The 12,904-nt window shown below is 36.4% G+C and overlaps 1 protein-coding gene across 1 annotated transcript in view; it reads right to left on the minus strand.

The window, feature by feature from the left end:
* Positions 1–12,904, minus strand: part of GRID2 (glutamate ionotropic receptor delta type subunit 2) — a 1,625,731-nt gene that overhangs the window by 741,329 nt on the left and 871,498 nt on the right. The window contains exon 4 of the mRNA XM_040237847.1: positions 3,732–3,937. Coding sequence (XP_040093781.1) covers positions 3,732–3,937 — 206 coding nt within the window. The remainder of the gene's footprint in view (positions 1–3,731; positions 3,938–12,904) is intronic.

Here is a 12,904-nt window from a genome sequence, read left to right on the forward strand (position 1 = left end):
GCTTTCAAATTGTGGTGCTGGTGAAGACTCTTGTGAGTCCCTTAGACAGCAAGGAGATTAAACTCCCCTCCCTGCTGTCACTTCAGTCGTGTCCGACTTTATGTGACCCCATAGATGGCAGCCCACCAGGGTCCCCCGTCCCTGGGATTCTCCAGGCAAGAACACTGGAGTGGGTTGCCATTTCCTTATCTAATGCATGAAAGTGAAAAGGGAAAGGGAAGTCACTCAATCGTGTCCGACTTTTAGCGACCCCATGGACTGCAGCCAACCAGGCTCCTCCGTCCATGGGATTTGCCAGGCAAGAGTACTGGAGTGGGGTGCCATCGCCTTCTCCAGAGATTAAACTAGTCAATCCTAAAGGAAATCAACACAGAATACTCATTGGAAGGACTTATGCTGAAGCTGAAGCTCCAATACTTCGGCCGCCTGATGAGAAGAGCTGATTCACTGGAAAAGACCCTGATCTTGAAAAAGATGGAGGATAAAAGGACAAGAGGGCAACAGAGGATGAAATTGTTGAATGGCATCACTGACTCAATGGACATGAGTTTGAGCAAACTCCTGGAGATACTGAAGGACAGGGAAGGGTGGCAGACTGTAGTTCATGGGGTTGCAAAGAGTTGGACATGACTTAACTACTGAACAACAACAACTAAAAAAAGAAAAGCAGATGAAGTAGTGATATCTGCTGAAGCATGGTGGGAGAAGCCAGGATTTGATACCATCATAGAGGCAGCAACTGAACAGAGGACTATCTGCCAAGTCCTAGCAATTCTGATGCCTGGAAATGCCAAGCCAACTGGCAGGCAGGAGTAAAGTGAAGAACTGAAAAGTATGAGAGTAAGTTATGTTTTATAAATTTCTGTGAACACTGAATTAGTAAATATTGACCCATTGCTCCTAGATGATACACAGGATTTGGGTTTTGCAAACCTTTTTGGTTCTTTAACTGTTTTATTTGGGGCTTTCCCAGTGCCTCAGTGGTAAAGAATCTGCCTGCAATGCAGGAGATCTGGTTTGATCCCTGAGGGGGGAGGAATCCCTCGAGGAGAGAATAGTAATCCACTCTAGTATTCTTGCCTGGAGAATTCCATGGACAGAGGAGCCTGGCAGGCTACAATCTGTAGGGTCATAGAGAGTTGGACAGACTGAAGTGACTGAGCACTCACACACACATGTTTCTATTTAAAGCTGCTGTATTTTTTCTAAAGATCTTATAGAAGAACATGAATGAACTATTGTTTTGTCTAAAAAAGTAATTATTTCTGAAGAGTATAACTGGATGGAGAAATAGGTAGACCAAAGGATTCTGTCTTTTCATTATAAAACCCTCAATTGTATGTTCTTTTTAAAATTCTGTCCATCTCCCCGCCCACCTCTTTTTCTTTCACACACACGACTGTGCGCACACACACAAACACATAACCACACAGAATGAAGTTTCATTTGCCTATCACTGTCTGCCTAATACATTCTGATTCATTTTGCACCACTCTGGTAAAGCAAATTCTCTGTGAAACATTTCCTGACCCCAGCCAAACTCCCTGCAGACTTAGTGAGTTCTCCTATGGCATTCCAGAGCAACATTTACCCATCACTGTAATAGTATTTTTCTTTCACATTTTATTATTTAGTTACATGCTTGCCTCTTCCACTATTTAAGTAATCCTCTAAGTCAGTAACTATTCTGTGTGTCTCCAGACCTCTGATGCTACTTGCCTTTTAAATTTGGTGTAACTTGCCTTTTGAATGAGCTGTCTAGGACTTAAGGGGTCAATCTATTTTCTAAGTGGGAAATGTTTCTGGAACTCATGAGAGAGCACAATCAAGGTGGAAAGTGTTTGAGAACAGCTAATGGAGAAGCAGGGACCACTACATAGATCAGAGAAGAGTATAAACGCTTGAGACTTTAAACCCAGCCCATAGTTTAGAGATTATGGATATACAGAGACTATACATAAAATCAGTAGTTGTGAAGGACAAAATGAGCAGGAAAAATGGTGTTTGGGTAGAGGAAGGGCGATATATCTCTCAAGGAAAATCACAAACATAGATTTAAGTATTTGAGAAAAAAGATGGAAGCAGCAGATTATTACAAGTGTCAAAGTTCAGAGTTAAGAACAGGGGGCCAAAGCACCTGCTAAGTGTCAGGTAGGTGCTACATACTACTAGATACATATGTATACCTAGAAAATATGATCTAGAAGTTACCATTTCTTAAGCATCTGCTAGGTGCCAGCTGTCCAATCACTCCTTTAAGGCTTATGATATCTCATTAATCTACATTACAAATATAATAAGTTGAAATCAATAATATTCCCATTTTACTCATGACAAAATGGAAGCTCAAAACTATTAAGTAATTTGCAGGCATCACACGACCAGAAAGTGACTGACATGGTCTTGTACCTGTGTATTGACTATTGACTACAATTTCTCTTTTGTGAATTAGTACTCATGCCACTGAGTCTGGTTCAAACATGCCCTCTCAATGAAGCCTTCTCTGATCTTCCCAACCAAAAGTGACCATAGGTACTTCAACCTTATTTATTATAATTTTAAGATTCCCATTTATATTATATGCCCTCATATATTTGCCTTCAGCCTTCTAGCAGATTTTGTGTTTCTCGAAGGAAAGAACAAACTCTTGTAAAATTGGAAATACTCTTTCTATTGGGGAAATGTTTAGTGGTTCAGTGAGACTCTCTGAGCTACATGCTAGACCTAGAAAGGTCAGAGTTCTATATTTGATCTTCAACTGAATAACAAAGTTTTCTATTAAAATAAAAAATGTATTATAGATATTTTCCAAGTTTTATTCTTCTTAGTGATTTGTATTCTGCTTCAAGTTCTCTGATACCAATTATATTATAGAGTGTCAAATAACTTCTAACACATTCTTAATTTGGAGGCTTTACATCAGTACTTTGGGAGCTAAAGAAAACACATTGGAGAAGTGAAGAAAACTGTATTTGTGAAATAAAGTCGCCCCAAATTTTAAAACTAATAATAAAATCCATGTGAAAGTATGTAACATCATGACTAATTTCAGCACTATATATAGTTAAAAATGTGATCACAAAAATTACTTGACAATGATCTTTTTTGAGAGAATAGCAAAGATTTTAGAATATAGAGATCAAATAGTCTCAACTGTATTTTTGCAAAGTTTCAGAGCTTCTAGCCAAAGGTACAGATACAATTAAAATTTTGATGATCCAGCACCATAAAATGCACAATGGTCATCACTTCACAGAGTTTCAGACAGTTTCAATTATTTGTCTTGCTACAGAGTTCTGAATATAGAGGAGAAGAACCTGCTGTATGTTTTCATAGTAGGAAACATGTTTAGGCAAGAATAGCTTTAACTCAAGTAAATCTTTTCTCAGAAGTAAAATTTTAACTCGCATAAAAAATTTAAGTATCAATATTAGACAATTTGTGAAATCCATTCTGGTAAGCAGCGCTTTTAAATCCCCATAAGAATTCTTAAAGTCATCCTGGATAGGTGCCTAAATACATATAAATGCAAAGCATTCTTAGCAATTAACTGGACAGTACGGGGTAAATGTGATGAACAAGGAATTCACTGTGCTATCTCAATTAGTGCTAATGAGAGTGGTGTAGTTAATTCCCTCACACTGCTCTTAATTTTCATCTCCTCTGTGGGATCTATTCTGAAACATTCAATTTTTACACCCTATTCCCAGTCCATGACAATTTTTACTTACCTCAGTTATGAAGGATTTGGCTGTGGCAGGATTCATAACAAGGATCGCTCGCCTAAGAGTGTCTCGATAGCGATTCAATTCCTCTATTCTCATGGTGTCAAAGAGCGTGGTGATCATCTTATTGATGTTGTTTTCCACCTTCTGAAGTGCAACATCCATCCCCTGCTGAGACACTTTGTCCAGAAACTCTTGGATTCCACGGATATCTAGGAACATCAAAAGCCCATCAACGTGTGAATTAAAGCATGGAAGGGAGATAAAAGCTATTTCACTTATATCAATATAGTTTATTGTTCAATATTGTAGGCTGTTTAAACTACTAATGGAGTAGCTGATGGAACTCTCAGATACGGTTAAGGTTGAGTAGAATTTAATGAGTTTAGATGAAAAATGTATTGTTATTTTAAAAATTAATTTCACTCCACTGAGCTTTCTAAATGATCTCACCTCTGGAAAATGTTAGAACACCATAAAGGGAGGTGGTTGGGGAAGATCCTTACTTCCCTAAAGCAAAGTGAGATAAGAAATTACATTCTTTATTTTTCCTCCATATTAAAAGAGTGATACTAACCTCAGGCAAAACATGAATATTATTAATGGCTGATGAATCTGAATCAAGATTACTACTGTTTCTTAAAATGGGCAACGATATCAGTAAACTTGACATTTTCAATCTTAATTGAAAGAGGGTTTTGAGAGGTTATCTTCAAAGGATCTCAGGTCACAAAGAGAACTGGGAGGGACTGGGGGCAGGAGGAGAAGGGGACGACCGAGGATGAGATGGCTGGATGGCATCACTAACTTGATGGACGTGAGTCTGAGTGAACTCCGGGAGTTGGTGATGGACAGGGAGGCCTGGCGTGCTGCGATTCATGGGGTCACAAAGAGTTGGACACGACTGAGCGACTGAACTGACCTGAACTGAAGGTCATATGTTTTTCAATACATTAGCAATTGAAAGCAATAAGCCAAAAGAATAAGAAAACAAAGTCACAGATTTGGAAACTAACATTTGTTCATAACCAAAATTTATATTTGCAGGTTAAAAACTAAAAATAATTTTAAAATTTGCTTTCTTCTTATGATTAGCTTTATTTTAAAACAATTACTATGAACATTATATGTCCAGTATCTGATGACTCTCAAACTCTTCAGAATAGATAACTGTAAATTCTACCTTAGATTCCTTATTCCTAATTAAATTATAAACCCAGGATGTCAGCATTGCAGTAGCTTAAAAGAATAAAGCCTCATCTAGAGCAGAACAAGAGATAAAAGAGTTTGAATAATAATGGTATTATGTATTCATTAAATATCCAGGTCAGAAAGTTCCTAAGGATATAAGGATTTCAAGCATGGATTAAACAAAGGGTTAGATCTGATGAAATTTAGCAGATACAGGTAGACACATAACAGGACATGTTCACACTCAAGCAGGCCTCCTCAAACTGCTGTGTATCAGAATCACTTGAAAATCTTATTAAAAATGCAGAAGCCTGGGCCCCAACTCAGAACCACTATGCCTTTAACATATGTGTCAGAGCAGATCCTTGATTTTGAATTGTAAGTTATTATTTCTTCAGTTTGAATCACTTCACTACGCACATAAATATGACAGACAAAACCAAAAATGCATTGGAATAGAGCTGTTCAGAAAACACCAGAGCAGTAAGCTTCAGATCACTTATACTCTTAGTTTTGAGAAAAAGAAAATTGTTTCAAAAAAAATTATTGAATATAGTCACCAGTCCTGTGTGTTCAGAATTTAACAGTGAATACCCTTCCCTGTACTGAGATAGGCAACAGACAAGTAAACTAGCACATACAACTCACACCAAGTGCTGTGAAGGAAACAAGTGCTTGTAGAGAATGAGGGGGGAAGGAGGCTCTGTTTTAGTTAGAATACTCAAGGAAGTTTCCTTTGGAAAAGTGGTGTTTAAACTGTGATCTAAAGGACGAGAGGACACTGCTCAAGCAAGCAGACAAGATGAGAGGACAACAGCCTGGGAAGATGCCCCGAGGCAATGAAGAGCTTGTGTCTAAAGTACCTAAAGGATTCCTGCATAGCTGCAGCCCAGGGAGCAAGGAGGAGGGGAGAGTTAGGTGAAACTGTGTGGAGAAAGATGGTCAGATGAGGTGGATCCTGGTGAGACCCAGAAAGAGGTTTTGACTTTATCTTAAATGCAGCTTTAATCTCTTGAAAAGTTTTAAGTAGAGGATCTAAATAGATGATGGGCTATGTGTGTCGAATGAAAAGCAGTCTGAGAGTGACTTAGCATGATTCCAATTCAGCTTGTAAATGACTTTTCCTTCATTTAAAACAGTATGACTTTTTTACCTTTTATGTTTGAAATTAAGGAATATGTGTATTGTTATTTGGCCAGAAAAGTGATGTGATAAAAGATTCCTATTATTTCTCTGTGTTCTTAGTCTGTAATTCTACTTATCACTGCCTAGATAAGTGATTATAAAATTTTCAAAACCAAAATTCTGATCTATAAATGAATAAATATTTGTCTTATAAATGTCTTGAAAGATTAATTAGTGGAGGTGGTGATATGTGTGTGTGTGTCTGCATGGGAAATCCAGTGTAAAGTCTAAAATATGGTGTGCAATGTGTTAGTCACTCAGTCTTGTTCAACTCTTTGCAACCCCCAAAAGCTCCTCTGTTCATGGAATTCTCCAGGCAAATATACTGAATGGGTAGTCATCCCATTCTCCAGGGGATCTTCCTGACCCAGGAATCAAACCCAGGTATCCCACATCGCAGGCAGATCCTTTACCACTGAACCATCAGGGAAGCCTAAAACATGGTAGGTGCTAGTATTGTTAATAACAGTTCCCAATTGCTTGATAAGGGATCACCCACCAATAGGATAGAATTGCCTAAAATTAGATGGCTGGCTACCCAAAATGGCAAGTGTAATGTTTTAGACTCTTAGAATGTAGAAGTTAAATAATAATAGTTTAGGTTAATTGAAAGTAACACCAAACACTCATGATATATAGCAATTGTAAGTTTGATGTGAGAAGAATTTGAATCACACTATTAAATGCAGTGTGGAAAAGTCATTAAAAGAGAGAGAGTGCCTTTGGCTTTGTCAGTTTGTGAATACGATCAACCATCATTATTATTCAACTATACCATCTGTATTACAGTTAGTTGGCAAAAAATGAGTAAAGTGCTTCAGTTTACAGAAATTAAAAAAGATAAACGGTGATATCTCACCTCATAAAGCTTTCAGGCCTGTAGATGTTACTAGATATTATTCATTGATAACAAAATTTAAAGAGTAGTTTCAGTTGTTCCTTGCGATTATTCATTCTACTGATCAGATAATTATATAACAGCAAGTGGTAGAGGCTCCTGAAGTAAGTTACTAAACATAATATTAGGACCAAAAAAAGACTTTTTTCTTGGACCCTATAAAGGAAAGTTTCATACTGTTCATGGGATTCTCGTGGGAAGAATACTGGAGTGGGTTGTCATCCTTCTCCAGTAGACCAGAGAAGACTTGAGAGTCCCTTGGACTGCAAAGAGATCAAACGAGTCAATCCTAAAGGAAATCAATGCTGAATATTCATTGGAAGGACTGATGCTGAAGCTGAAGCTTCAATACTTTGGCCACCTGATGCCAAGAACTGACTCACTGGAAAACCTCTGATGCTGGGGAAGATTGAATGCAAATGGAGAAGGGGGCAGCAGAGGATGAGATGGTTAGATAACATCACTGACTCAATGGACATGAATTTGAGCAAACTCTGGGAGACAGTGGAGGACAGGGAGGCCTGGTGTGCTACAGTCCACTGTGTTGCAAAGAGCTGGTCATCACTGAGTGACTGAACAACAGTGAAGAGAAAGAGGTAGAGTATGACCTCCCAAAGATACTCAGGTCCTAATCCCTGGAATCTATGAATTGGTTAGGTTATATAACAGAGGAATTAATGCTTTAGATGACATTGAGGTTTGTCAATCACCTGACCTTACGATAGGGAGTCATCTCCTATTACTTCAGTGGGACTAGTATAATTCTAAGGACTTAGAATTAAAGGAAGGAGGCAGAAAAGGAAAGTCAGACGTAGATCTGACTACTGAAGAATGAGCTGAGACTTCTGGAAAGCTTCAGAGATGAATATTGCTGGCTTTGATGATGAAGAAAGGGGATCTTGAAAGAACAAATGTGGATGGTCCCTAAAAAAGGCAAGAAAAGGGGTTCTCCCCAAGAACCTTTAGAAAGAAACACAGCCTTCCTTATGTCTTGATTTTAACAATGAGTTCTCCATGGTCTTTGGCCTAATTAATTAGCTCACAAATAGTCACAGGATTCAAACAAGAATTGGAATTTGATATGATAATGAAAAATAGATGTTCCTTCTTTTGTATCACAAGCTATAATGAGGCAGTTTTGGAACTGCAAGAGCCAGCATGTCTAGTGTGAAATGAAGAATGTAGCCAATGAATGAAAGATGGTAATGATAACCCTGTATGCGAGACAGCAAAAAAGACACAGATGTTTAGAATGGACTTTTGGACTCTGTGGGAGAGGGAGAGGATGGGATGATTTGGGAGAATGGCATTGAAACACGTATGCTATCATATAAGAAATGAATCACCAGTCTATGTTCGATACAGGATACAGGATACAGGATGCTTGGGGCTGGTGCACGGGGATGATCCAGAGAGATGATATGGGGTCGGGGGGGGGGAGGGGGGTTTAGGATTGGGATCTCATGTGCACCCGTGGCTGATTCCTGTCAATGTATGGCAAAACTAATACAGTATTGTAAAACAAAATAAAGTAAAAGTAAAAATTTTAAAAAGAGAAAGTGAAAGAGGCAAGCCAGCTATTTCTTAGACTTCCCAACTGCATAAGTCAATTGAAAAAATATTCTTTTTTTTCACTTTTTTCTTATATAGTTTGAAATGAGCTTCAGTCACTTGCAAGAAAAAGGGTACTGACTATACACAATCTTAAATATCTGGTAGTTTGGTAATGAAGGTGAAGGTATAGTTCCTGTTTTTGAGGTATATCCAGTTTAGTGAAGGGAATAACAATTTAGACAAGTACTTGTTTTAATCTGATGAATGTCAATTAGAGAAATGTAAAAAGCAAAGGAACGGAAGCTTAGGAAAAGTAACAGCTAACCAGACCTTATTGGTACAAAAAATAAAATGATAACACTTAATTATTGAGTTACTCTAATAAAAGGAAATAAAGTATGTGAAATATTAAAGCAGGGATTCCCAGGTGGCGCTAGTGGTGAAGAACACGCTGGCCAATGCAAGAGACATAAGAGATGCAGGTTCCATCCCTGGGTTGGGAAGAGCCTCTGGAGAAGGGCATGTCAACATGCTCCAGTATTCTTGCTTGGAGAATCCCTTGGACAGAGGAGCCTGGCGAGCTACAGTCCATAGGGTTGCAAAGAGTCAGATACAACTGAAGCCAGTTAGCACACATGCAATATTAAAGCAGTCTGTAAACTGCAAATTTCTATGCAATATACATTTTCATTATCAAGATTACATTAACCCAGTCAAAATCCCCCTTGTTCATGATTTTCTTCTGCTTTCCTTTACTACAAAAAAATGGAAAATAAACAAAAAGCATAATAAGGACTAAAAGTTGATTTAGGTAATACCTTTAGAACTTGATAGTCTAGCAATTTCTGTGATAACTGTTGCCTAGTTAGACCAACTTACCACAATAACTCTCTAGGAGGTAGTGACTGATTGAAGCACATTGATTTGTTTTATTAAATTGTGCAGAATGATAGCTTTATTATGATCATTAGTGTAAGATTAAACTTAATTTCTCTCTAAACATGGCTTATAATTAAGTAGATTAGGGTAGAAAAATCCCAGGGGGTAACGGAATCTAATGTATAAATACATTTCTAAACTGACTCACAAACAAGATATATATCTTACTGTTCATCCTAAACCAGTAGTCAGCATCCAAAGAAATCTCTTTTGGAATCTAGTCTCTGCTTAGTATGTGCCAAGCACTGTGAGAGGTACCTGGGAGGGAATGATGAGTAAGAATCCCTGCCCTCTACAGGTTTGCTCTTTACATAGCTGATGATAACATAGACCCTTTCACAGACAGAAAAATCATACAATATTATTCATTTCCCAAACTGTAGTTGCAACTTAAAATTTAGTGATATTCTCTGGAACATATCAAACAGTAATTCTTAACCTTATCATTGTATTCAAATAATTCTTTTAAAATACTAAATTTGGTAGAAAAAAAGATTTTTCACTGAAGCTTTGTATGTCTGATTTTTCTTTTCCTCTACTCATCTTCCTCCCTCATTTGAGCAGATTAGGTGCATTTAATCATTTTTAATCACTTAATGCACTGAAGACTTCACTGGGCAGGAGACTTAAGACTCCATTCAGCCAAGCTTGGTGTTTCTGAAATTATGACAGAATGCTAAGCTTTAAAATTAATATTTAGATTCTTATAAGGTTTTTTATTTTAAGATAAAAAGAAATACATCATACTACTGGACATGTGAGATACATCATTAAGCTGAATGGAATTTCCCAAAGAATAAATAGCACAGCATAATCTGTAACTGCTTGTTTCCTCAAGGGGGGAAAAAGGCTTTTTATCAACCCTTACTTCAAAATAATTTGAATCATTAATTTGAGTATTTCCTGTCACTTGTACTGTATTTAGAAAATAAAGATAATAGTGTGCTTTATGAGATTATAAGGTGACATAGGCAATAGTGACCCACTGAGATTTTCAGTTTGATAAGAACTTATCAGTTTGATAAGAACTTGTCAGTTTGATAAGAACTGTTTGATAAGAAGATTTTAACATTAGATAATAATGTTTCAGCTTAAATGTCATTTTATGCTGAATCAATATTTTTAGGACATTTTACTGATGTACAAATGCAAAACAGTAGAATATGTTATTTTTACCTACCTGACATAATATATACAAATGCAAACAAAATAGTTCATTAAGATGCTTGAATTAATTATATGCTTACTGATGTACATTGAAGTAAATAACAGAACTGAAAGCTGGAAAGTAGCCAAATGAGTAATAAACTACTTTAAGACTGTCTAGAGAGAGAGTTAATAATATTATAGTCATCAGACATTTGAAAACACCCTCAGGTGTTTAATTATAAACATTTGCAATAAATTAAGAGGAATGTGTCCATTTTATGGGCCTTGATTAAACCTACATTCAAGACTGCATGGAATAAATACTGTGATTCCTAGGAATGCAATCATGCTGATGGCACCCCAAAGTTCGTTTCAAAGAGTTCTACGATATGACAAGTTAACTTTTAAGGCAAGAATGATATACTGGAGGGTAGTACTTAAGTACCTCAGGTCATTCAATTACATACTGACCCTTAATTTTGGATCATTAAATAGTATTTGCAGAAGGCAAGAGTCCATAAATAATATATTCATTAATCCTTAAAGCTGAATTTATTTCTTTGTTTTTATGCATATGGATGTCAAAAAGTAAATATTTCTGCATATAGAGAGAAATATGTTTTCACTTACTATTTTTGAGGTTAAAATATTTTTTATCAAAACCTGTTATATACATTTTGGTCTCTGATTTTCAGAAATACTTAGTTTAACAAATTATAGTATACATTTACATACAGACAAAAGTCTTATTGTAAAATGAAAAAGACTCTCCTGAAACAGTAAGGAAAATGTCAGAAAAGCTAAAAACATAAAATAAATCTAAGTTGATCAAAACCAACAAAAACAAGCAAACTGAACCAAAGAAGAGTGTACTTTAAAAGCAATTTTAAGTGGTGAATTATAAAGACAAATATTTGTTAATTGTAAACATCTAAATTACAATTTGATAATATTAGATTTAAAAATTTAATCAAATTGAAATAATCTAATTCATATTTATTATTTTTTTCAAGCTGACAAGGGAAGCACATGTGTCCACATATGCCTACTCTTCACCTAGAGGGTCATCATGTAACTCAGATTGCTGACTGAGAGCCCACATACCCCAGAACAAATTATTTGGTTCAAGAATAAGAACAGGACCCAAACACAGCTTGAGACTTTATAGGAGGATAAATAGCCCTATGCATGATATTAATATATGGACAAAGAAGGGAAGAGGCCTTTTTTTAATGTAATAATCTCTAAGAATATAGTTGGAGTTACCAATGCCAACTGTCTGGCTTGAGAATGAAACAAACGCATGAATTGAAATAGAGGTGAGGCTATAGTAGGAGTGCAAATATAACTACCTTCAGTTAGTTCATGTCTGTGTCATTACTTTTACAAGCCGCTTATATCCCTATCATATTACCCCTCCAAGCTCCATAATTAGACCCAGATAATAAATCTACAAATAGGTTCATTCTAATATTAAGTGTGGGACCAATATTTTTCAGGCAAAGGAAATTAAATAACCCAAATAGTTCTTTAGATGAAATGCACATCAACTTTGCTGCTCTTGTAAATCAGTTCTATTCAGCCTATCCATCCCTGAAATTCAACTTTTATTTCAATATATTTAAAACAGAAACCTCTCATTAAAGCAATCTATATGCTTTTATTCTATTTTAAAGATCACTCACTTCTGTATACTGTCAGTTCCAAGACTCCTGGATTCTGGAATCTAGCTGTTGCTCTGGTACATTCAACTAATTTCTTGCTTAGACCTCTCTGATAGTGAGCCTGCCTGGACTACTACCATTGCTTCTGATGAGTCTTCCTAGGTATTATATTACATCTTCTTGACCAAACGCTCTCTTAGAGATTTGGCTGAAAGCATAAATAGCATGATAAGCAAATTGAAAATGATGTAAGATTGGAAGGGGAGGGCAATATAATCAGTACTTATGATAAAGATTTAATATAAAAAATTTAAAAGGCAGAAGTTACATGAAAACACAAGTGCTTTTTGTTTTGCTAAAAAGCAGTAAAGGTCTCACCTCTCTAAGGCAATAAGATAGCATGTGGCATATTGTATAATCAGTGTGTATATATATATATCAGCCATATACAGAAATATTGAAAAAATAAAATAGATAAGGTTAAAGGCATTTATTAGAAAGGTGGACTATCTAAGAAGCATACATATCAGGTTGAAAATAGTAAACTGTCCTTAGTACTTAGGCAGTAGAAGACTGAGTGGGTTCATGGGATGTAATCA

This window comes from Oryx dammah, unplaced genomic scaffold, assembly GCF_014754425.2.
Source record: "Oryx dammah isolate SB20612 unplaced genomic scaffold, SCBI_Odam_1.1 HiC_scaffold_3, whole genome shotgun sequence".
Lineage (NCBI taxonomy): Eukaryota > Metazoa > Chordata > Mammalia > Artiodactyla > Bovidae > Oryx > Oryx dammah.